General features: G+C 38.3%; 2 protein-coding genes across 2 annotated transcripts in view; both read left to right on the plus strand.

Annotated features, from left to right (window-relative positions):
- Positions 1 to 4,279, plus strand: LOC143874256 (tetraspanin-3-like). The gene is made up of 2 exons (XM_077376876.1): positions 1 to 645; positions 3,733 to 4,279. The coding sequence occupies exons 1-2, from the start codon at positions 130 to 132 to the stop codon at positions 4,078 to 4,080; spliced, it is 864 nt and encodes a 287-aa protein (XP_077232991.1). The 5' UTR covers positions 1 to 129; the 3' UTR covers positions 4,081 to 4,279.
- A 3,112-nt stretch (positions 4,280 to 7,391) lies between these two features.
- BLI (protein BLISTER) overlaps positions 7,392 to 26,282 on the plus strand; it is a 37,345-nt gene continuing 18,454 nt past the window's right edge. The window contains exons 1-5 of the mRNA XM_077376878.1: positions 7,392 to 7,868; positions 14,304 to 15,015; positions 15,195 to 15,823; positions 16,616 to 16,735; positions 24,809 to 24,874. Of these exons, the coding sequence (XP_077232993.1) occupies positions 7,800 to 7,868; positions 14,304 to 15,015; positions 15,195 to 15,823; positions 16,616 to 16,735; positions 24,809 to 24,874 (1,596 nt within the window). The 5' untranslated portion in view covers positions 7,392 to 7,799. The remainder of the gene's footprint in view (positions 7,869 to 14,303; positions 15,016 to 15,194; positions 15,824 to 16,615; positions 16,736 to 24,808; positions 24,875 to 26,282) is intronic.

The raw sequence follows: 26,282 nt of genomic DNA on the forward strand, positions 1-26,282 counted from the left end.
TCTCTCCTTGAAAACCAATACAAAAGCAAGCAAGAAGAACCAGTTATACATCTAAAACTCTGAAAACAAAATCCTCCTCTTCAAAAAACCAAGAAAAAATAATCCATCTATCTCAAAAGAAATACAGAGATGTTTAGGAAAAGCAACACTGTGATCGGTGTAATAAACCTCCTAACTTTCCTCCTCTCAATTCCAATATTAGGAGGTGGGATTTGGCTAGGCAGTAGAGCCAACCAAACAGATTGCATGAAATTCCTTCAATGGCCTCTAATAATCATCGGGGCCTCGATTTTGGTAATTTCAGTCGTGGGTTGTGCTGGGTCCTGTTACAAAGTCACGTGGCTCCTTCGGCTTTACCTCTTTGCCATGTTCTTCGTTATAGCTGCACTTTTAGCCTTCATAGTTTTCGCCTATGCTGTCACGGCCAAAGGGTCGGGCCGGACAGTCCCTAATCGGTCTTATCTGGATTATAGTCTATCTGATTATTCGGGTTGGCTTAAGGATCGGGTTTCGGATCCGGGTTATTGGGCTAAGATTCGATCTTGTCTTAGGGATGCTAAAGCGTGTCGGAACATGGCCCGGTATGTTGGGGGTGTGCCTGAATCGGCCGAAATGTTTTACATGAGGGATCTCAGTCCTACTCAGGTGAGTGAAGTAATTTAAACAGTGCTTTTTTTTTTGGATACTTATATTGGCACTACCACATTTTAGTAATTGCACCAACTCAGTGTGTCTTTTCATTTTAAATTGACGTCTAAGAGCTTTTGGGAACTGCAATAAGCCTTGACAGCTGTTTAAATGATAAAAGACAAGATGGGCTAGTGCAATTATTAAAACATGGTTGTGCTGATATTGTTTCCCTTTTTTCATGGGTTTTTAAGAACAATCGGATCCCTACGGGTTGATTTTTAACAAATGAATGATTTTGTAAGAAGTTGGTATCTAAAAAGACCACGGATATTGACACTCGCGTTATGATAATTGCACGAACTCTGCTTGTCTTTTATTATTTAAACAGCTGTTACAGGTTATTAAGGTTCCCCAAAAGCCCTTGCAGGCACATTAATAAAGAAAGGACAAGCAGAGTTTGTGCAATTATTAAAACGTGGTATTGCTAATCAGTGACCCTAAAAAATTGCTAGTTTCTTTTCTTTTCTTATTTTTTTGGGTACTGAGGATGTCGATAAACTTGTTTTATTTAATGATTTATTAAAAAAAAAAAAAAACAGGCTAGTTTTTATTGCATTATTTTTATGACTATCTCATGGGAAGGTTGATATTCTCACCTCCCTCTGTCTGTCTTTTCCTAAAAAGCAGTATTTTCACCTATTTAATTTACTTTTTCATGAAAATAAAGTTATTTTTGGAGAAGAGATATAAAAGTGTTGGAAATGCTAAAAAAAAGAGGTGGAAATATCATTTCCCATCTTACCTAACAAAAAATATCTTACTACTATTCAGAGTGGGCCAAGAGCAGAAATAATTAGAAAATGTAGACATTTTATTTTTCATTTCTTTTCTCTGTAAGCTCTTCCTAATACGACAAATGATTACACATCCCATGTATGTATCCATTACTAAAACTAAAACATTCCTCCATTTTCACGCCCTATTGTTTGTCTTTTCCTAAAAGTGAAGTCATTTTCACGTAAAGACAGAAAAAGGCGGTGGAAATATCATTTCCAATACCTTACGTATGCTTATCACGTAAAGGAGAAAATAAAAAAAATGATCAATTACTGTTACATGCTGGAGAGTTGAAAAAATGACTAGAAAATGTTGAGTTTTGAAAAAACACTAACAAATGCTACTTTATTAAAAAAGAACTTTGTAGGACGAAAATACCCCTAACCTTACTTTATCTTTCTCTTCTTTGTTTTTACACTTTATCTTCTCCGGCGATAAAAGCCTTCTTCTCCGGCGAAATATCTTCATTTCTCCGGCATATGCTCATTTGTCTTGAGAGGTTAGAAGGAGTTCTCTAGAGACGCCCCTTTCTCATTTTCTTTTTCTTCCTCCAAATATCCAAAATCTCATTAAGTATTTCCCTTTTCTAGTGGCTGTAGCCAAAATCAGTTGCCCAAAGAGCTTTCACTCAGCAAAAAGGTAGTGGAAGCCAAAATGGTACTCGAAGCAAAATGTAAGTTAGGTAAAAATGATAGTCGAAGCCCAAAAAATGCTAGTTGAAGCAAAAAAAAAGTTACTCCAAGCCAAAAATGATAGTCGAATTCAAAAAATAATAGTCGAAGCAAAAAAAAATGATAGTCGAAGCCAACAAATATTTCTCGAAGCTAAAATATATTAGTTAAAGACGAAAAAAGTTCCAAATATTACTGGAATTTAAAAATTTTAGTCGCAACCAAAAACATGTTAGTCGAAGCAAAAGAACCAGTTATTCAAAGCATAAAAAACTTTAGTCGAAGCGAAAAACACAACGGCGAATGTTACAGGAAACACATTTTTCACTTCGACCAAGTAATTTTTGGCTTCGACCAAGTAATTTTTGGCTTCGAATATCCTGTTTTGGCTTTGAGTACCTGTTTTTGCATTGAGAAGAAGAAGGGGAGATCTCTGAAAATAACTAATCATTTGATGTCCATTGGATAGCACGAAAATGATGAACATATGACTTTGCCATAGCATCTCTTTTACAAGTTTAGAAGTTAAGAGAGGTAGTGGAGTTTTCCATTAGCCACAGTAACACAACAAAAAATTATCAAATGGGGTTTCTCAACATGTCCATAATCCAATTTCTCCTTCTCATCTTCCCATTCTATTTTATTCCTCTGCTCACATGATGATATAAACACTGATAGATCGGTGCTCTTGGCTTTCAAGAAAGGCATAGTTGTTGATCTTTAGAATCCCTCAGGACAAAGGAGCATCTGCTGCCAGAGAAGAAGGCTTCTATCGCCGGAAAATCTCGTCGTTTCACATAAAATGCGTTGGAGTAAAACCTAGAAATGAAATAGTGTAAAACCTGCAAATAAAAGAGTAAAATGGTAAAACCAAGAAGAGAAAGATTAAAGTAAGTTGAGGGGTATTTTTGTCCCTAGCAACATTTCTTTTAATAAAGTAGCATTTGTTAGTGTTTTTTCAAAACTCAACATTTTCTCGTCATTTTTTCAACTTTCCAGCATGCAACAGTAATTGATCCTTAAAGAAACAAAGATACACGGATCTGACGTTCGCCACGTGTGAACGAATATTTACGTTGTGTCCCATCATATGGACGGTTTGGATCATCCTATGGTGTGGTCCGTACAGTAGTACATTATGAAAAATAAGGGACCATAAAGCTTACACCGTATAAAATCTCAGTGTGAGCAGAGCAGCCCATATTGTCCAGTACTTTTCAAAAAACACTGTACGGCCTATGATCATCATCCATTTGATAGGCCATAGGATTATCCTAGCCATCGGATTGATAGAGGAATTGCATATTATGGAAACCTCTATAGATTTGAGAGTTTTGATTTTCCTATGGAAATGATTTTTGGGGTACAACCAATTTACGTTGTGGCCCATCAAATGGACGGTTTGGATCATCTTATGGTGTGGGCCGTACAGTACTTTTTGAAAAATTGTGAACCATATGGGCTTACACAACATGCAAGACCCACAACATTCAGTATCCGACCCAACTAGTTTGGGACAAAGGCTTAGTTGAGTTGAGTCTCTCTTAACTTACTGAACTTCTAACTAAACTGGTTTATGGTCCTCTAATGGCAGTCTGGTTGTTGCAAGCCGCCCTCAGCATGCGGGTTCACGTACATAAACGAGACGGATTGGATCCCGCCCAGCGGAATGACGACAGCCGTCGTTCCAGATTGCAAACTATGGAGCAACGATCAGGATCAATTGTGCTACACGTGTGGCTCGTGCAAGGCGGGTGTCCTGGCAAGTGTCAAAAAGAGTTGGCGTAAGGTGTCAATTGTCAACATAGTGGTACTCATCTTCCTCGTGATAGTCTACATTATTGGATGTGCTGCTTTCCGCAACAATAAAAGGCTCGATAATGACGAACCCTATGGTGAGAACAGGATGACTAAGTCAGAACCTTCAAGGATGCATTTTTGAAGCCCCTCCCTAATTTGAATTAGGGTTTTTAAATCTATCTATGTTTTGTTAGTTTGTTTTTCAAGGGTGGATATTGGATGCGTGTGGTGTATGTAAATTTGCATTTCAATTTCTGTTCATTTTGTAGAAGGTAATGCTGTATCCGTCTGTAACATTATATGATACGGAAATGATATGCACACTCCGAATTATCTTAGACTTTACATTATATGATACGGAAATGATATGCACACTCCGAATTATCTTAGACAACTATGATCCTGCGAAATTTACCTCGGAAATTCAAAAGATGTTGTTCTGAAGTTAAAGTACCTATAAAAAAAATTAAAGCAAACCAATTAATAAACCAGATGTATGTAGCAAAATTATGTCATTCTTATACAAATTGCTTCTGTAAAATCTTATTACTCTTATTCGGCCTATGAGATAGCCTAAATTTTGTCTCTGCAATGAATCGGACCACCCATTTATTCTTAGAATCAAGCAAATAAAAAACCTAGTAAAGCTAAAAAGGAAACGAAGAGATATAAAAAAAAATAGTTATTCTTACTAGCAATAACAAATCACAATTCAAGAAACCAACAACCCTTTCAACTCCTTCTTCATCCTTCAAGATCACCATTTCATCGTGCAGTTGCTCATGAAACATGGAAATCAAAGGATTTCCCCTTCTTTGACATGTGTCAAAGACCCTTCCATCTTGAGTTGTAAATCCTTGAGAGATAATCTAGAACTGTATTAGTTCGAAAAACTCCCAAATTGTAATAAACAACTATAGAAAATTAGCTAACCCATTTGAAAAAAGAAAAAGAAAAAACCCAAACACACTACATATGGACCATTAATCAAAGAAACCCACTTACTCAATGATTATAAAAGCGTGAATAACAAAAAAACAATCTGTCGGAAGGGACTGATTATGCTAGGGTTCTATCGTGGGTCAAGCATGGGATGGGCTTTTTGGAGGAAGAAAGAAGGGATGTAATGTATGGATTTAATGGGGAACCATTTTGTAACTCCTGGAAATTGTGGAAAGTTGAAGAGACACGTTTTCAGAAGGAAGAAAAGACGTATGTAAATGTGAAAGTTGAAGACACACATCCAAGATAAAAGAAATGCCTTTTTTAATATAACAGAGGAGAGGGATTTTAGGAGGATTTTTAGGGGTTGAGAATTCCCTTTTGAATTCTCTTTTAAATACATTCACTTTTATTGACTCTTGAAATTCCGATTATGGCGATTATTTAGGGAAGAGAAAATTACGTGAGTCTTTTGGAACTGAGACTTTAAAATTGCGGGATGGAGGAGGGGTTGACACATGGTAGCACCACGGCGTAGAGGATTTCGCTTTACTTATATATATATATATAGGATGACGATCATGTTTATTGAAATAATAAAAAATAATTTTCAAAAAAATCCATATTAGCAGTAAAAGAAAAGGAAGAATATCTCTCAAGTCTAACAAATATTCATCTAAAATAGACAGAGTCATTACATGAAACAGCATTAGGCTCCTGAAAAAATAGTAAAAGATAAATGGAAATTTCAAAATCTAGATACCTTGACACAAAATAAATAGATGAGAACTTCGACAGTGGAAATACTCTTTCGAGATGAAAATAACCCAACTTGAAAAAGTAAATGGAATTTCAGGGTAAAAAATTACCCAACTTCTTGAGGTGAGAAGAATCTGCCATGTCTCCTTCTGATATCTTTCTTGTGAAGTGTAATGCTACAAAACATAAGAAGACGAATAACATAAAATCAGTATGAGCAATAATTCCTTTGGCAAAAACCCTATTCAATCGCACCATCAATTCCAAACAAAATAATTCTATCATGGAGCAAGAGTTGACAAGAGAAAAGTACATCGAGATAATAAAGAAAATGGCAAGCTTGAGGGTTGTTGGGTGGTCTTGGATGTGTTTAACTCTTTATATAAAGTAATTTTCAATATTATTTTCTATAAATAGAGTAATTTTCAATATGAAATTGCGGCTATTTAAAAATTTAGACTTTTTAAAATTGCAGGATATAGGAATGTTAAGAGAGAAAGGGTCGTTGATTTTTGGAGGATTTGTGGGGTCTTTATGAGACTAATTTAAGGAGGTAAATCGGGAAAGGTGAAGAGACAAATATTTTAGGAAATGGAAGAGATATACGTTGAGAGGATTGAGAAATATTTAATGGGAAATCTTAAATGCTTTAAAATTGCCTTAAAAAGTAGCGATGCAATTTTTAATAAATTGCGATTTTAGAAACCTTTGTTAATTGCGATTTTGGAGAAGGGCTGACACATGGCACCACCACGGCTTAGAGGATTCCGCTTTACTTAGGACACTTATTTAGAGCAGTGTTTAAAAACTCCTTGACTCGGCAAGGAACTCGCCCGAGTCGACTCCTTTTTACCTCGGCCGCATTCCGCGTTTCACCACATCCGCGTTCTGCGTTTTGCCTTACAGAGTCAATAAACTCCTTTGACTCTCCCGAGTTATGACCTTGTCAACCGTGTTAACAGCATTCTTGGCCGCATCCGCGCCGAGTCAACAAGGATTTTTCTTGGCCGCGTTCCGCGTCAAATCCGCTTTTTTAAACACTGATTTAGAGTTTATAAATACTCACTTTACCCCAAAATCTATAAAAAATCAATCCTAGAGAGAACGTGTGGGAGCTAAGGAGAAATTAAGAGCCAAGAGAGAATTCTAGAGAAGGGGATCATCTTCTAAAGATATGTGGTTATTTTGGATTTTGATTTACACAGTCTAATCTCTGATTTTTTTCAATAGGAGTTTCATCTTGAAAACTTGTAGGTAACAAGCCTAATACCTCTAGTTAGGCCACGAAAGCCAGATGAAAACTCCAATGGCAACTTCCAAGATCCTCGCCCCGGTTCGAACAAATTACTACAATGCTGGGAAGCAGTATTCCTTTGATATCACTAAGACGGAGCAGATTCCTTCTCCCGATGAACTAAAGAACAAAAAGTATTGCAAATGGCACCATGCGTGGAGCCATAATACTAACAATTGTGTTGTTTTTCACAATGCTCTACAAAAAACTATTACCAAAAGACAACTCACATTTCCTGATAAAATTGAGGACAGATGTCGCGTTCGGGTCGGGTTGTCAAGGCCTCAACCCCAACCTAACCCAAAATTAAATCGGGTTGGCTTTTCCCAACCCTAGGAAATGCCAACCAAACCCGTGCCAAAATCGGTTTGAGCTCGACCCTCACCCCTAATATTATTAAACCATTCAAACGGCCTGAGTTAACCAGCCAGAAAAAAACTAGTACGGACCGGGACACTGTTCCAAATACAAAAGGAATGTAAAGGGCAAAAAAAGGAAAAAAAAGAAGAAGCGAAAACGGAAAAAAATAAGACTCGGACAGAGAGAGATGTGCGAAATATGTCTGAAAATCGGGGGTTTCAGAACACGATTTTCGAGCGCTCTCGCAATTTCCAAAGATTTTGAAAATTACCACAACAGCATTGAGCTATTGATCGTCTAGGTTTTACAGGATTCACTATTTTACTTTTCTCAATTCACGATCTGTATTATTTTAGGGATTTTTCTAGGTTTAGATTCTTTTGCCATTCTTCTTCGGAGGCTAGAGAGCTTTTATCTCCAGATCGCTTGATATAAGAGTTCTTTTTTCCCCCTCTTTTGGTTAGATCCGTCATGCGTAAAGAAATCAACTCAAATTAGGGTTTTGAATGGCTTCTACACAGGTTCTACCCAATTCTTCGCGTAAGCAGGATCATCTAGAAGCTGGAAAGCGCAGGGTATGATCTTGATTCGTTCGATTTTTTTTTTTTTTTACTTTGCTTGCTTAGATTTGATATATCATGATTTAAATTAGATCTATCTTCTTGTAATTTGAAATTTTCGCCTTTATAAATCGTAGAGGAGTTATGCGAATTCTGCTTCATGAGAAAAATCCCTGGCATGGAATTTGTATGCATGGTTTTTTTATGAAGATTAGAATCACTCAAATCATCAATAGTTAGATTATTTTCATTTGTGTCCATTCTGATTATCCATGTAGCTCTGCTGAAGAGGAAAGCGAATTGTTATTATTAGTATTTATTAGGGCATGCTAGGGCAATTTTGCTAGGGCAATTTTGCAGCCCTTCTTTTGTAGGGGAAAAGTGCCACCTCATGGGTACAACAGGAAGGGGATAAGTGTGCGACAATGGTACACCGAAGCCCTTAAGTAGGGGGAAAGTAAAAAATTCTCCAAGCTATCTCTGTCAATTGGCAACCTAGCTAATTGAATTGGCATCATTGTTACCTGATCTCCTCACGTGCTGAAAAGTAATGGGAAAGCCTGCCGCTCAGTTCAGAATCTCGTCAAGCTAGTGATCCAATCTCCGCGGGTGAGGGCAGGCCCCATCAAGCCAGCGAACAACACTGAGGAATTCTCCCTCCACTATTCGCCTGCTCAAGTCCCTCCTATCTGCTATCCTTATGACCTGAAGAATCGGTCTTACCTCTGCTTCATTTGAGTGTGCGGTTCCAATTAGGTCCGAGAATGCCCACCTAGCTGAACCGTTCTTGTCTCTTACAATGCCACCAACTCCAGCTAGCCCTAAGTTGCCCATACTAGATGCAGCTGGGCGTACAGATAGAGAGTAAGGATAGAGGAGCGTAAGGTGGGCTTTCCCGAGTGTACGAGGTGACGGAGATCCAGAACAAGTAGGCTTTTCTGCCGTTCTCATGTATATGAATGCGAATCCATATTCGTTTTTCTCTGTAAACAATCCTCTCATTTACGATCAATATCCTCGGGAACCTTTCTTGAGCGAACACATTTCTATGGAAAAATAGAACATCTTTTAGTAGTGCTTTGTAATGATTTGCAGAAGACCCTATGGTCTATATGTAATTTCGTCCTGTTCCTTGGAAGGGTGGAACATACATTCTATTCTGTTCGATCTATTTCTTTTTCGCCGCATGAATCGTATGCTTGTAACAATAAGGACATAATTTTCTCAATTCCAATCGACTAGGTGTTGAGCTTCAATAGGCCAAGGAGAGGGAGAGCCTTCCCTAGGGGATGGAGTGTCATCATGCTTTAGGGCGGCCCAGTGCACAAGGCTCCCGCCATTGCGGGGTCTTGGGAGAGCTAGATGTACGCAGCCTTACCCTTGCTTTGCAGAGAGACTGTTTCCGTGACTCGAATCCGTGACCACCAGGTCACGATAGAGCAATCTTACCGTTGCGCCAAGGTTCTCCCTTTATGGAGTGTCAGCATGCTCTCTACTAAAATAAATCTCTCCCCATCCATGCTACATATCGAATTCCGAGACACACTTGAAGCTAGGAAAGATCCTTACCCATGAAATGATTAAGTCAACCACTTCTGAAAAGATGAAGTGCATGCTCTTAACTGAGTCTATACTGACCCGAGCATTCCTTTCCTTCCATAAAACCCATAAATTGGCTTGCAAGATCACATCCCAAAGTATCTTTCCTTTCTTTCACCAAGGGGCAAACAACCATCACTCCAAAAGATAGACGAATTGAGTGAGAAAAACTCACGCCAAGCTGAATCTCTTGAGGATACGGTTCCACACTTCTCTGGCCAACCTGCAGTGAAGGAACAAATGATCCAGAGACTCACCGGCCTCCACACATGGATCCCAATGGTCAATACTGAGCATGTGGCCATTCTGCAAGTGATCCACCGTTAGGATTTTGTTTAGATAGGCAGTCCAGTCGAGGATGCAGACCCTGTGGGGAGCAGGAATGTTCCACAACCTGACTGGAAGTGAAGTTGCAGGACAAAGAACTATCTGATGGTAAAATAATTTGATGGAAAAAACCCCGGAGGAACTCTAGATTCAAACCCTTTTGTTCTTGCCTGTCTTTTTGATGTCGCATGATTCCAGTATCTTTAGCAGCTGTGCCATCTGATCCACTTCTCTGTCAAATAAATTGTGTTTAAAATTTATCTTCCACGAGATCCTATTCTCTTCCCACTCGAACCAATCTTTGATGAATATTTCCTTATCCATAGCCACTACAAAATGGTCAGGAAACCGCTCTGGGAGCGGAGCATCTTCACACCACTTATCATACTAGAACTTAATCCTATCTCTCAAATAGACTCTGAAGTGGATCCCCCCGTAGAACTTATATTTTTTCCCTCGGGATTTCTCTCCAGATTGTCAATCCATTGAATCTGTACTTGTCGTCGGATATCCAATGGCCCGAGGAAGATCCATATTTTTTTTCAATATCGCCTTGGCGCAACGGTAAGGTTGCTCCATTGTGACCTTATGGTCATGGGTTCGAGTCACGGAAACAGCCTCTCTGCAAAGCAGGGGTAAGGTTGCGTACATCCATGGTTTTAAATTTCGACCGAAATCCGAAATTTCGGATTTCGGTGGAGACCGACACCGAAATCGACCAAAACCGAAACGGTCATTTATTCCGGCCGAAATTTTGGTTTTTTCGAAATTTGACAAATATTAATTTAATATTTTACCGAAATTTCGACTAATTTCGGCCGAAACTTAATATTAAATAAAATATTGGTTTCGGGTTATGTACCAGATTTCGACCGAAATTTTGAAATTCCATGGTCCGAAACCGGTACCGAAACTGAAATTTTAAACCTTGCGTACATCTAGCCCTCGCAATGGCGGGAGCCTCGTGCACTGGGCTGCCCTTTTTTTATCTCTTGTCCAAAGTTGATTTCTTTCTTCCCCACACTTCCACAACTATTTCCCAAGTAGTGCACTGTTTACACTTTTCAATCTTATAATGCCAAGGCCACTAGCTCTTATTGCCTTGGACGTCTCCTCCCAGCAAACTAGATTAAATTTATTCTTTTGGTCCGAACCACCCCACTCGAATACAAATACATGGCAGATCATGATGTTTTCTAGTACACCTTTAAAACTCACTAGGATAAGTGGTGTTATTGAACCAGACCAAACAACAACCGATGAAACCAAAGACATATAAAGCAGCTAAACTATAAGACAAGTAAGGGTTATTCTTCCTCCCAGGGAAACAAGGTTCTGGTTCCAAATGTCTAATCTTCTCTTCACCCTTTCAACTATCGGGTCTCACGCCTTTTTGCGAGGTCTACCCCACACAGAATTAGGCCAAGATATGTGGAAGAAAATTGGTTTACTGAGCACGCGAACAACCTTGCTAATCCGTTAATCTCCTCATTAGAGGCGTGGCTTCCAAGAAATGTAGATTTTCGAAAGTTGGATCTCTAACCTGTGATCGCTTCATGACATTGGAGGACACCTTCAGCCTCAACACCTTATCTACCTGTGCACAGAATTCCAAGGTATCATTTGCAAACTGTAAGTGCACAACCTCCAACCCTTGTTCACATATTCTGAAGCCCTCAATCAGTTCGTACCTTGTCAATAATTCTATTGCACGTCTCTGCCACAATAAAAAATAAGATGGGGGAAAGAGATTCACCCTACCTCAGCCCTCTAGAGGATTTAAAAAAGCCGTTGGGCAATCCATTGACTAGGACAGGAAACCACGTAGAAGATATACATCTATTTATCCAGGTGCGCCCCCCCCCCCCCCCTCTATACGTCTTATGAACCCAATCGAGGGGGAGCAATTTTTGAATCCAACGGAGAGGGGTAAAAAGGGATGTAAGAAGGGAGAGGAATTGGGAAGGAACAAGCAAGCAAATAGAGATATGTAATAGAAACGGAGAGAAAGAGATGAATGGAGGACGAGAAAAGAGAAAGATGGATAAGAAGAAAAGGAGAGGAGGAGAAAAGAGAGAGAAGAGGAAGTAAGAAAAAGAAACAGGAGTTTAGGGATAGAAAACTGACCTAATATAAAGCATCACACTTTAAAAAAAGGCATCACACCACAACAGCATAAGAATGCATTAATTTTTATTTATATTCAACTGTTTTTAGGGCCAATAGGCCTTTCATATTTATAGGCTATGCAAGCCATATGAAAATTTAAAAAAATTCCTAATCCTTGTTGCAAAATAACTCCTATTGCATGGACTCTCCCTACAAGTAAACTAGGACTCTTCAAACCCATCAGAACTCCTAACTCATCATAGAAACTAACATATTTCAAGTCCCATAAATACAAGGAATCCCTTATGTTGCAATGTGGGCCCACGTGGTCACTTAACAACTTAAGTGTTTAATTACAAGTGACTCACATATCCATATCACTTAAGGTTTTCGTAATAAACATGTGGGCCATGTGGGCCACATTTTAAATGCTTACAATTTACAGAAACCAAGTGATTTTTTTTTTTTGAATGGTAGAAACCAAGTGATATTGGTGGGGAAAGGCTATATTACCCCACCTATAACTCAAGGGGATTCTCCGTCTCTAAAAATAACTCAAGGGGATTCAAAAATACCTAAAAGACACTATAAAATTAGAATATGAGCCCTAGGATGGTCCCCGTCATTAGTTCACATTGTTATATGTATAGCTCCCACTATGGATTGTCCACTGCGTTAGCTTGATGTTAAAAATGTGTTTCTAAATGGTGACCTACCTCTTGGAGGAAGCGTATATAGAGAAACCACGAGTTTGTTGCTTAGTGGGAATAATTAAAAATAGAAATTTATGGTTTAAAGTAGTGTCCTCATGCATTGTTTGAGAAGTTCTCTGATAATTCAGGCAAATACAGGTGATTTGTTGGGAATCTTTTCTATCTAAATATTACTTGTCCTGACATTGCTTTTGTAGTATGTGACTTAGTGTGGGAGGTCGATTTATGCACTTGCCAAGATTTATCCATTGAAAAAGCAGTTAGGTGTATCTTATAGTATTTGAAAAGATGCTCCTTTTGAACGTATTCCTTTTGAAAACACACGCTCGCTCATATATATAGATGAATAGATTTACTGGGAGCTGTGGGGCGAGGCTTCCTGATCTTTGAACGCCCTTCTCCTTCCATCATTTTTCTTCTTCTTTCCTTCTTCTTCTTGACTTTAATTCCCACAATTGGGTGGCCTCCTCCAAGTGATTTCTTCTATTTTTTTTTGCATTGACAAAGCATGCTGAGATGGACTGTTCAAAGGAGAGGCTGTTCAAAGTTAAACTATTCTTCCACATGTCTCCAAATTGCACTTTTAGCTGATCTATCCACAATGGCAATGACTTATCTATGAGCTAGTTTTTAGTTTTTACTGGAAAACTGATGCTTGTATTCTTACTAGAAATTAGAAAACTGATGCTTGTAACCTCCAGCCAAAGTTTGAGAATGAGTAATAGACAAAGGGTTCAGAGGTGGTTCTGTCATCTGTATAATTGAAGTTTTCCTTTTTTTGTTTCTCCTTCACTCCTCACTGTTGTGGCCATCACTCTACTGTTTCTAAGCTCAATGGTATTATTCTGACTCTTTCTTTTTATTTGTAATATGAGATTATATGTATGTTGCAACCCAATTCCAGATTGTGCACTCATGAAACCATTGCCACCTGTCTCGTTTAGTCTTTTGGCTGTTACCAATTGTATGATATTCACTGATATTGAAGGATAGTATTCACTGATATTGAATGACAGTGAGTGATCTAGGCTCAGCACCTTGTTCTGCTCTGCTTTATCCATCAATACTACACTAACCAAAAAAAATGGAGTAGTTCCAAACCTTGACCTAACGAATTTACCACATGGACACTTATCTAAGTGCCAATTCACTTTAAACTCCATGTCTTAGATGGATCTTTTACATTCTAAAAATCATCTTTATGTGGTGAATTCTTGAATCAATTTTTGCTGTTCCTGTCAAGTTTGAACCATAGTTACTCACCAGAGCTATATCTTGGTATAGAAAACTTCAGAATCAGGTTAGAAGCATGTTTCTATTTGGATGCGTGCTTATATTATTGTTGCTTCCATTTTATGTTTATAATTTATCAATGCATGTAGATGGACATGTAGTCACTCTTGCGCTCAATTTATCCTTTCATACAAACCTACTATATACCTTTGCTTGAGATTATGGTTATGCTATGTTGTGATTTCAAGGGTACGCCTTTTTGCTTCCTTAAATTGAAGCGTCAAGCATGGGCATGGCACCTATTTCGAAGTATCTGGGCAGTATGTTTGTGGAATCACTGCCTCCTGTAAATAAAATTTAGAAGTTGGCGTAATTCAGATATATACTCGCTACTTCCTCTTGATTGATACTTTGGTTTCCATATTAGGTGTTCTTTGTTTTCTAAAGTTCGTTTGGTTTCTTTTTCCAGCTAGAGGAGTTCCGCAAGAAAAAGGCTGAAGGGCGAGCTAAAAAGGCTGCATCAACTGGCCAATTGCAGTCAGCTGATGTTAGCCAATATCAGAAATTGCCGCAAGAAAATGAAAAGCTGAAACTTCTCGGTTCAGATGGACCCTCATATGATGGCGGTGGTATTTCTGGGACTGAACCTTCTGGGTCTGTAAAAGAAGGTCCTGTCATGACTTATGATAATAAACCAATTAGTCCATCCCAGAGCATTGACCTAGGTTCCTCCAATGGGGCAAATGCATCTTCTACTATTTTGGCGAACAACTACAACGCATTTTATGAGGATCTAGTGGAGAAACCCACAGGGTACCAGGAGCCAAAATGGTATGATGGTTATGATCGCTGGAGGGGCGAGAAGAATGCTGAGCTTAGTAGTTACTCAGAAATTGATAAAAAACTCACACATGGCTTTACAACCGACCAGCCTATCACTTTTGATCCTATTAATGAATACCCTAACATTGACGGGAGTAATCATCATTCTAGTTTTTATTCCTTAGGTGAATCACGGCCAGAAGAAAAGGAGTTTTCTTTAAAGGAATATTCAGTTAAGGATCTAGGAATGCCAAATGTATCTTCCACAGGCAGCTTGGCTGAGAAGTCAGCTACTGATTTTATGCAAAGTAAAGGGGGGTTCATCGGCACCTCAGCCAGTACATCCGCATTATATGAAGGTAAAAATATAATTTTATTTTTTGTTGAGCATTTCCTGGTGCTCTCTCTCTCTCTCTCTCTCTCTCTCTCTCTCTCTCTCTCTCTCTCCGATCGAAGTAATTTATTGTTAAAAATTCCTTTTTTCCTTATTTTTGTTCTTGAGAATTGGCATGACCTTTTCTTTTGGTGCATATGACAGATGATTCTATTCATCCTACTGCCTACTTAAAAGAGTCTGCTTCAAAAGTTGACCGATATATGGATGGTAGCGTGGATTTTAACAGTGCTAGTTTATCCAATATGGGAGGGTGGAGGATCAGTGGCGCCATGGATCATCATCCAAATTTAGAGAGTGCACCTGGCCCGACATCAGAACCTGTCTTCTCAAACTCCAGTTTGAACTTAAAAGGTTCCTTGAATCAAATTCCTCGACCTACAATAATGCCTCAGAGTGGGACTTCAAGATCTCGTCCATCTTTCTTGGACTCTCTTAATGTGTCTAAGGTCTCTTCTGTCTCTCATCTGCCATTTCCCGAGTCAGGAAAAGTTGAACCATTTGTGTCTTCCAACAGTTCTAAAGTCCACAGTGCAGAGATTCTCACATCATCTTATTCTCAGCCGTCACTGAGAGATCCTGATGCGTTGGAGCCTCTTGTCAATTTGAGAACTCCAGATTTTCAAAGTAAAGACAAATCGTCCTTGCATTCTTCAGCCTCTGTAAATAACAATGGAGAACTGCTAAGGAATGGTTTCAAGGATGATTTCATACAAATGAACCATGCCTTTCCGTCGCCGGAGAAGGATGACGATTTTGCAGCTTTAGAACAGGTGCCTCTCTTTCCTGTTTACTCACTTTCGCTTTATTATGCTATTATTTGTGTTTTTTTGTTCTTCGTATGTGCTTGGTGTTTAGTTGTTTAATTGTTCAGCCTTTAGAAGTCACTCTGAATTCTTTAATTGTCTAAATTGCTGCTTGATATGATAAAAACTGCTCTATGTTGTTCAAAACTAATCACTGAAACTTCTCTTTTGAAGGTATTCTTTTCATTTTAGACAGTCATCTAGCCAATTTAGGAATTTGGTGTGCTTTTTAACTCCTTTTCAGACAAAATAGAGGGATTTTCTCTCTTGTTGTGATCATCAGTTTTATTGTGTTTGAGGTGTTTATCATGCATTAAAGATCCCGATTTTTTAATTGCTCACTCTTGCTTCTTTGAAAGATTTTTTAATTGCTCACTCTTGTTTCTTTGAAATCATGGATGAAGTCGATACCTCTCAGGGAAACCCCTTGTCACAAGAGCAGGCACACCTTTTTGGAACTGTGTCATCTTGTAGATGTTGGACGTGCACTTACGTTTGGTTATTATGGCAAAGAAATTATCTCAGGTTATTGTCTTTTAAAGAAATGAAGATATACTTGCATATATAGCTTATTGTATATCTTAGTTGGTATTTACAAAGATATTCTTGGTCTGTTACTTAGTTGGTATTTGGTAAACAATTTATTTATTTCTCTGTGTCACCACTTTATGGTATATCATCACGTCACTTTTTTATCATGAATTTAAGGGATTCCTTTTTCACATACTTATTTGTTATTTCGGTGTTCACTTTTTGCAGCATATTGAGGATTTGACACAAGAAAAGTTCTCCTTGCAACGAGCTCTTGAGGCATCACGAGCTTTAGCAGAGTCATTGGCTAATGAGAATTCATCTCTCACAGATAGCTTCAACCAACAGGTGTGCCCTTTACTTAAAAGTGTTAGACGGGAAACTAGTCACTGCTTAGTGAATGCTAAACTTAATTGTCATTGTCTTTTCACCATTATTTGACTACAGAGCTTGTTCTATTCTTACATCCATCGCACGTTGCCAATGAGGCACAAATTCTTTTCTCTGCTCATCTGTTTTCATTTGTTTTATTCACTGGGTGGATAAGGCAGTGTAATAACTAGACTCTGCTTTTAAATACAACTAGAGAGCATGATTTTAAATTTCGACCGAAATCCGAAATTAATTTCGGATTTCGATGGGGACCGAAACCGGTATTTGGCGAAATTAAATATTTTGCCATTTACTTCGAGAAAATGCAATTTTTATTTTTTTTAAAAAGTAAATTTCGGTCCGGAATTTCGAACGGGTACCAAATTTCGACTGAAATTTCGGAATTTCGGTTTTTCGAATGTCCGAAACGGTTACCGAAACCGAAATTTTAAACCATGCTAGAGAGACAAAAATGTACTTTTTTTTTCCTTTTTTTTAAAACATGTTTACAACTGAAGAACACAATTATTAATTGGCTCTCACTTGTTTTTGCATTATTTTGGTTAATTTGGAGCTAGTGATTGTGGGTTTTCACCTTTTCACCTTTTTCCCACACTTGGGGTTTTAATGACGGTAGTGACACTTTGGAGCTAGCGGTTGGATTTTCAAGGTATACATCATAAAACCACTTTGTAGGGCTTTAACTCGGGCCGGGTGGGTCAGGTTTTCTATAACCCTACCCTACTCGGGAAATTATCTTGGGTCGAGTCGGGTTGGGTTTTCTTTGAGAAAACCCTAGATCCATAAACCCGACCCTACGCAAGATAGTTTCTCAGGTTGGGTCGGGTTTTTATTATTTAGCGTACGATAATGACTAATTTCAATGATTGTAGAAAACAACAAATTTTCACACAAAAAATCTCTAGATTTATATCATCAAGTGTATAAATTTAAGAAAAAAACTATTTTTTCACATCACAAACATGATCAGCTCAATGAAAACAATTATACCAATATATTTGAAAATAATTCGCCATGTTATTCAAGAGATATTTAAGAAAATCATAGTACATCTATAGGAGTCGGGTTTCGGGTTTTATTTCTTTAAACCCTACCTGATCCAAGATTGAGTCGGGTTTTTCAACCTAAAATCCTACTCTACCCAAGATCCATGTTTTCTAAACCCGATCTGGGTTATTTTTGGGTCGGGTTGATGCGGGTCGGGTAAAACCCAACCTAAGTTGCTGCCCTACGACTTTGCTCCCCCCCGCGCGCGCTCTCTTCACTGTCCTAGCTTTATATTTGGTTGCTTGTTGGATTCTTTCTTTTATCATTTTCTGGTATTAAATAGTTTACAATAGCTTTTGGTGCTAGGAGTTTTTTAATTTTCAAAAAAAAAAAATAGTTTACAATGCCAAGGATACTATCGGGCAGTTGTTATGGGTATAGGATGGGGTGTTTGTTGTATAGTCGTGTCAGAGAAGGGAACATCACATAATTATTGATACCGTTTTCCTTTTGTTATGGAAGAAATGTTTTGTACCAATGGAATAACCGGTACAGAAACTAGGAACAAAATGCCCTGGTCATAATTTCGTTATGTACTGGTCCGTTTCGTACATACTTGATGCAAGAGGACGAAACAAGGTGAAATGTCCTGTTTCATTCAAAATCTTTAAAAAAAATAAAAATAAATTCTCAACAGCCACCTTAATGGCTATATTTTCATTTTAGTGTTTTGAATTTATTTTTGACCGTTCTAAAGTTGTTTGAATGGTGTTTTGTTTCTTTTTAAGTCCTCCCCCAACCAAAAAAACAAAAACAAATGAAGGCTATAAAAATCCATCAAAGCCCCTATTTTCTTCACTTTATAAAGAGATTTTTCCTGGAGTTTGTTTTTGTGATTTCTCCCTAACTGTTCGACGCAATCAAAATCCATTGCTTCTAGTGGGTTTCTTTCACCAAAACAAAGATAATGGTGATGGATTGGTTTGTAATTGTGTTCTCTTTCACTCTCCCTCCTCCGTGCATCTGCCACGAGTGTAGCTACAAGTGTACAATCTAAACCTAATTATTAATCACCAACATAATACAAGGCACTAGCACAAAATGTATTTGCATTTTATAATTTACACTCTTTCTGGCTTGAGACATGGGATGTGATCTGTGAGAAATTTGAGCATTTCAATCTTCATTTTTATTTGTAGTATTCTTAGTCAAGGTTTTAAATTTTAGTTTCGGTTCCCACGGAAACATTTCGGTTTTGGTTAGAAATTTCAATAGAAATCCCATAAAATCACGGAATCATATAGAAACATATGCAAATGATATAATTTAAAGATTAAAATTCAGGAAATGCTAGAATAAGCAGAAATAAACACTTAGAAACCATCACATAAGCAAGACAATCATCCATAATGCTTTAAAAACATTGAACACCTAGTTACATGCATTGTCCTGCATGTCCGATAATTTAGTACGTTCCAAATTTCACATGTAATTCATATAAATATTTATTCAAAATAAATGCACCACATTTCACATGCAATTCATATTGCATGTCAGTCTGTATAGTATATTACTACTACACTTATGATTTTGGTTTATGTATTTTGGTCATTTCGGTTTCAGTTTCGGCAGGGATGGGCATTTCAGTTGTTTCATGTTGGTTTTGGTGGAAATTTAAAACCATAATAGTAGCGTAAGGAATTTACTTTTCTATTATTCAATTGGGACAGACTTTACCATTTTTTCTGACATGACGTGCAGTTTCTATGCCATTTCTCCAATGACTTTTTTTGTATTTCATCTAGAGGTTATTTTTTGAAATAATTTATTATGCTGCTTCTTTATATTAAAACTAGAGGAGTTTTGTGCGACCGTAAAATCCCTACAAAGTTGAAGGGAAAGTTTTATAAGACATCTGTGAGGCCATCTATGATGTACGGCTTAGAATGTTGGGCCACCAAGAAGCAACATGTCTATAAGATGAGCATGTCTATAAGATGAGTGTAGCGGAGATGTGAATGCTTAGATGGATGTGCGGCCACACAAGGCTAGATAGAATTAAAAATGAAGACATTCGTAAAAGGTGGGGGTGGCTCCAATTGAGGAGAAGATGAAGGAGCACCGCTTAAGATGGTCTGGACATATCCAACGTAGACCTTTGGATGCTCCGGTGAGAAGAGGCGACTCGTGCCAAATTGATGTAGTAAAAAGGGGTAGGGGCAGACCGAAAACAACTTGGGTAGAAACAGTGAGGAAAGACTTGATAGCTAGGAACATAACAGAGAACATGACCTTGGATAGGATAGAATGAAAGAAAATGATCCACGTAGAAGAACCCAACGAGAACCAAGATTAGAGCCGGGTAGATTCATTTTACCTTCTTCATGAATTTTTTCTAAAGGATTCAGTTAGCCGACCCCAACTAGTTTGGGACAAAGGCTTAGTTGAGGTGAGTTGAGTTGAGTTCTTTATATTAAAACTGTTGAATAATGTATTAGGTTAGTTTAGTCATTAGTGGTAGGATAGAGGGTATTGTAGTCATTGTACATTAGATGCCCTATTTGGGCCTATATATACATCATTTACACGAGGAGCTCCCTAGTGGAGACTCTCCATCTCTTCACTCCTCTTCTTCTTCTTCTCTCTAACCCTAACTCCATTTATATCTTGGTATCAACGCCAAGATCCAAAGGGAAGAAAGAAAAGGAGATTTTCATCCCTCCACGCCATTCTCTCTCCCTCTCTCTTTTTTGTTTTTGTTTGGAAACTCTCTCGCATCTGTTTTTGCGCAACAGGGGATTGCACATTTGTGCAACAGCTCATCCTCTCCTATTTTTCTTATGTGTAACCCATATTCCCTATCCTAATTTTTCCTAAAATCTCTGAGATCTTTGTACAAACCCTATTTCCTCTCTCTTTTGCTATCTCATCAAATCTCTAAAATCCCTCCCTATATTTTCTCTCTCTATCCCTCAAATATCTCTCTCAGACCTCCACTCACAAATCTCCTTTCTTTTTTTTTGAATCCATTTAGGAAGAAATCTTCTTCTCAAATCTCTTTAGGCATCCTCCAAAATGCTAGATCTACTCTCCAAGAAACCCAATCTCTACTCCAAATTCCTTTATTCTTCTCTTTTCTATATTTTTTTTCCTGTATGGCCATTCTCTTCATCTTCAAGTGCATCCCAAGTGTTCGATGAAATTTCCGAGAGAGATTTTGTTTCTTGAATTTCTTTTTCGTTCGTCTTGTCTTGTTTTTGTGTTGTTCTCTTGTTGTTGTCTCTTTGTCATCTCTTTCTTCTCATTGTCTTGTATGTCCTTCGTGTTGTTCTCCAAGGTGCACACCAATTGTTTGATGAAATCTCTTTCTTCTCATTGTCTCTCTCTCTTTTTCCGTTGCAAGTTGGAGGTATTCAGCTTTCAACTTGAGAGGGGGAGTGTTGTCATGTTGTCATGTAGTTCTTCTTTTGTTGTCTTCTCTTGACGGAGTGTTGTCTTTTCTCTTGTCTTATTGTTGTATCCGGGCTCCTGTAGTCTCTTCCGAGGGGGAGTGTTGGTGTTGTTCTTCCTCGTATGTCTTGTCATCTTCATTGTCAGTTCTTTGTAGTTGCTCATTCGCATCCGCATTGTTTGTTCTTCGTATCATTCAGTGTTCTCTTCAGGCGACGTTGTCCCCGTCGACCTTATCTCCAGACTATGGTATCCCCATCGTTGGCTGACTCTCTTCAGGCGACGGTGTCCCCGTTGACCTTATTTCAAGACGATGGTATCCCCATTTTTTGGTTGGCTCTCTTCAGGCGACGGTTTCCCCGTCGACTTCTCTTTAGGCGACGATGGTCATGCCATCGCCCTTCTTTCCAGACGATGGTGTCCCCATCATTGGTTAGCTCTCTTCCGGCGACGATTTCCTCGTTCACCTCTCTTCAGGCGACGATGTTCATGGCGTCGACCTTCTATCCAGATGATGGTTTCTCCATTGTTGGTTGGTTATCTTCTTCTTCTTCTCATTGTTATTTTTAGGCGACGATGTTTATGCCGTTGATCTTCGCTCCGGATGTTGGTTTCCCCATCGTTGGTTGGTTTCATTCCTCTTCTTTTTATCTGTAGGCGGCAGTTTCCCCGTCGACCTTGTCTCCGATGGTTTTTCCATCGTTGTTTATGTTCTTTTATTGGCGTTTGTACTGTTTAGCTGGTGTTCCCACTCGTGGTGCTTCGCCGTTACTCATGTGCGCACCTTTGGTGTGCCCTTTTTAATCGATGGATCGATGCTATTTACCTACCAAGGTGCCTCCATCCGATACTTCATGGTTTGCAGATTTATTCGTCTGGCTCTCATTCAAAGCGAGGCCCTGTTCTGATCGCTCTCGCCTAGTACTGCTTTAGGGGGAGCTGTTCCTTTTTGGTGGCCGCTGATCTCGACGATTGTACTCTCATGGTGGCTGTTATCTTTTATTATGCTTTCATTATGTATTCACCACACCAGCTTGAGGAGTTTTATACCAAGCTGGATGTGTGTGGTTATTGTACTTTTTTGTTATTTTTAGTTGTTTGTTGTAGTTTCTTTGTAGCAAGTTGGAGTTCCATAGTATAGTATATACACTCCAGCTTGGGGGGGGGGGGGGGGGGGAGTGTTGAATAATGTATTAGGTTAGTTTAGTCATTATTGGTAGGGTATAGGGTATTGTGGTCATTGTACATTGGATGCCCTATTTGGGCCTATGCATACATCATTTACATGAGGAGCTCCCTAGTGGAGACTCCCCATCTCTTCACTCTACAAAGAGGTCTACTGAAAGCCGAGTGAGGAAGATCATATCGTTAAGGCTTGCCTATCAAAGGAGCTACTACCCGCACTAGCTACTAGCTATTAAATCCGTAGTCACTATCTCTCTTCAATTGAATTTCCTCTCTGATCCTCTCTTCAATTTCATCTCCTTAGTCTCCTACTTATTTATAGTGTGAAACAAAGACAGATATTCAAGGGGAGTTACAAGATTGAAACTGAAACTAGAACTGCAGAAAGAAGCAATGGATGGGATGAGCGCACTAGCTATAAGAAAGCCCCAATCCCTTATACAATACAGGGTTCTGGGAGGCAATTCTGATTGGTCAATAAAAATACATTCCAATGCAATTCCTTTTTTGTTTTTCTTTAGATTAGCCAATTTATCCTGAAAGGTAAAAAAAGGTACAGTACCCCTGTTTAGATTGTTTAGATTGTCCTCGAAATTTAAGGCTTAATTAAGGAAAGATTAAAAATTAATCTTCTAATTAAGCACTAATTAATCTAACCCTTGTTCAAATAAATTTATCAATAGAAGCTCAGGTTTAGACATTCTAATCATGCACATTTACTAACCCTTGTTCAATTAAAGCATAAACATAAGTAAGGTTAGAGATTACCAATCACCACACGTGCAAGACCTGTGGCAGCTTCGAATAGATCATATAGCAATTCTCTCTCTCGGAGGACAGAGGTTGTTCTTCTTCTTCTACGAGTCTTGTGCAAAATATGTCTTATGGTTATCGTGAGCGTTTCTTACACTGTTGTAGATCTTCTCCTTTGAGCCAGTCTATTATTGAGCAGCTACGAGCTCCATTTCTAGAGCTCCCTCGACTGAGATCAAACCTTTCGGCCTTGAGAAGGAGCCTTTCATGGCTTGAGATGCCTCATCAACATGTATGCAAAGTGTGGCCAAGCCCATGAGAGTCTCCTCATGCTCTCGAGTACCCATGCGAAGCAGGAGTTCATTTTGGTCATGGTACTAGGAAATGGAATCCTAGAATGGCACCTTACATCTCTGCAAAGTGTAAAGGTATTCATATTACAAATCTATGAAAGAATGTAAAAAAAAAAAGGGGGGGTGTGTGTTCCTCAATTATGGAATGGAAATAAGGAAAGGAATTGAATTCCTTATAAGATAGGATTTATCTTGCCCCTTTTAGGGGATGCCGCCACTCGGATTCGAACCGAGATGCTCTAGCACTGCTTCCTAAGAGCAGCGTGTTTTGGCGAGGAGACCGTAGGATAAGTTGCTAAAACAAACGGGAGGGGAGGATCGACCCGTTCAGTAGTTTTCCGAAGAAAGACTGTTGGCAGCAGGTCAGGTGGAGACATTTCTTTGGCCCCCTTCAAAAGAAATGCGGGCAGGGTAGAGCTCGGCAGAGGGTTCGAGAATAGGGTAGGGTCCTGTCCTTAAGATTCAGCTTCTTCCTCTCTCTAACGCTAACTCCATTTATAACAAAAACAAAAAGTAACTGAAATAGAAAAGACGGCAAACAGAAAATAAAAATAAAAAAAGTTCCTGAAAGGTTATATGCAGAAACATGTAAATTTTCTCCCCTACTTATATAGCTAAAGAAAAAACCCTATTCCCCCGTTACAAGTAAAAACCCTTCTCCTACTGTGTACCATCTTTCTTAAATAAGATAAAACCAGAAAATTCTATTCTAGAATCATCTATCAATATGTACTCAATTCATGAACCCAGGGATTCTGTAACTTAAAAAACTAAGAAAAGGCTTTGAATCTTCCACATTCATTTTTTTTTAAATTTCTTCTCCATTCCATTTCCTCGTATAGTTATCTTAATTTTCTCCTTTCCCCATTTAGAAACGGAATCTTTCTATACTTTCCAGACTAATTCCTCATTTTCTTCCTTTGAAACTTCAAATTGGAAACAAATGCCAAATTCTTCCATGACTTCCATATGCATGGACATAAGTCGGTTCAGACTTTTGAAACCCAAGTAAACATCACCAGCTGTGACCAATTCTCCAGATTCTTGTGTTTTATGGCTGTAATTCTAGGCACCGTGGTGCCTAAAACTGGGCTGATTTTAAATTGGATTGCGGGCCCAGCTTAGGTTTTTTTGTGACTGTTAGTTGACTCATCACTTTTTATCTATTACGAAATTTCTGCTGTGGCACATCCTTGAAGCACTAAATATTTACTGATTTATATCACATCATTCAAGTCTTAGTTTCTGTATCTCATAATTGAATAGTCTACATCCTGTTCTTATGAACTTTTTTTTTCAGGGAACTATTGTCTACCAACTAAAATCTGATATGGAAAGATTGGAGAAGGAAATCAGAGATCAGTTGGTTAGTTGTTTTTTCTTAATTGTGTTGCATATCGACATTTGCATGACATTTCACTTGTTCTTTGAAATTGTGCTTCTAAATTGCATTCATCTGCAGTTTAGAAGCTTTTCTAATGTGCTGGATTCATCTGCTGGATTCCAAATTCTTTTTTTAGCTTTTCTAATGTGGAACGCTGCTGACATTAACCTATAAGAAGTGTAGGGAACACTGAGAGTTTGACTCCCTATCTGTATATTGTACATTAACTTCAGGTTGGAAATAAATGTTTCTTGTGCATGAAGGAATGAAAGTACTGTCACTCTTCTTCTCAATTCTGAACCTTTTACATCTAACTGTTTTATCTTTGTGATTTTCTCTAAATTTATTCATCATACATCACTTAAAAACTAATGCCTGAATTCGTAACCTAAGTGTGCACTTTATTTATTTGATCTTTAAAATTATGTTGAACAATCAATTAACTTCATATGCCTTACCGCTGGCAAAGTTACCTTGCATCGGTGCAGACATGGATATGGGGTGCCCGATATAGACGTAAAATTGTTGATACATGATTTACAATCGTTTCCTCTTTAATAAAAACAAAAAATTTACTAGAAACAAACAGATTACAGGTGATAAAAAGACAAGGTAAGAAGAAATAGAATGGAAGGAAAAAGGACAATAGATCAATGTCAAAGAAACCAGCACTGCTACTACAATGGAATTTCAGTTCGACATCTGTGTGCCCTTTTCAGTTTACTTCTAAGGCTATATGATGCAAATCGAGTGCACCCACAATTTCCTACATGGCTCTAATAGAAGAGAAAATTAAATTCTTTTATGGGTCTTAGAGGAAAGCTTGGATTTCTTAATCAACATCTTAACTTATTGTAATTAGAGTCTAGTTGCTGGGATTTGAGTTTTAAAAGGTATCTATGTGGTTGGAAAGTAACCTAAAGTTGGTATGACTTTGCATTTAGGAGTCTTTTGATGTTTTTGACTTGGAAAAACAGGAGTTTGCTATTTTAATTATTGGTCATTTTTCTTAGGTTTTATTTTCTGCTCTTGTTTCTTCTTGTTGCACAAGAAATGTTAGTAATGCTAGTTGATTTGTCTTCTATTTCTGTGGGATTTATGCCGGAAATTTCCTTCTCATGAATGCAATATCTAAGGAATCTTCTAAATACATCTTGAGCTAAACCTGCTCGACCTTACAAAGTTTATGATCTACATTGTAGATATTGTTAATTGTGAAGGATAACATAACTTCTATGTTTCGAAGATCATAGAAATGTGTTTCACCCAAATAACGGGCTTATCACCGATATGGCTGGTAAATATTGTTATGGCATCCTGCTGAATTGCTGACTAAGACTCATACTGATATTTGGAATCATATTTGTGCTATACTTGATTTTGTAGTCTA

The sequence above is a fragment of the Tasmannia lanceolata genome, unplaced genomic scaffold, assembly GCF_043159265.1.
Source record: "Tasmannia lanceolata isolate RefF3 unplaced genomic scaffold, GAP_Taslan_0.1 ptg000002l, whole genome shotgun sequence".
NCBI lineage: Eukaryota > Viridiplantae > Streptophyta > Magnoliopsida > Canellales > Winteraceae > Tasmannia > Tasmannia lanceolata.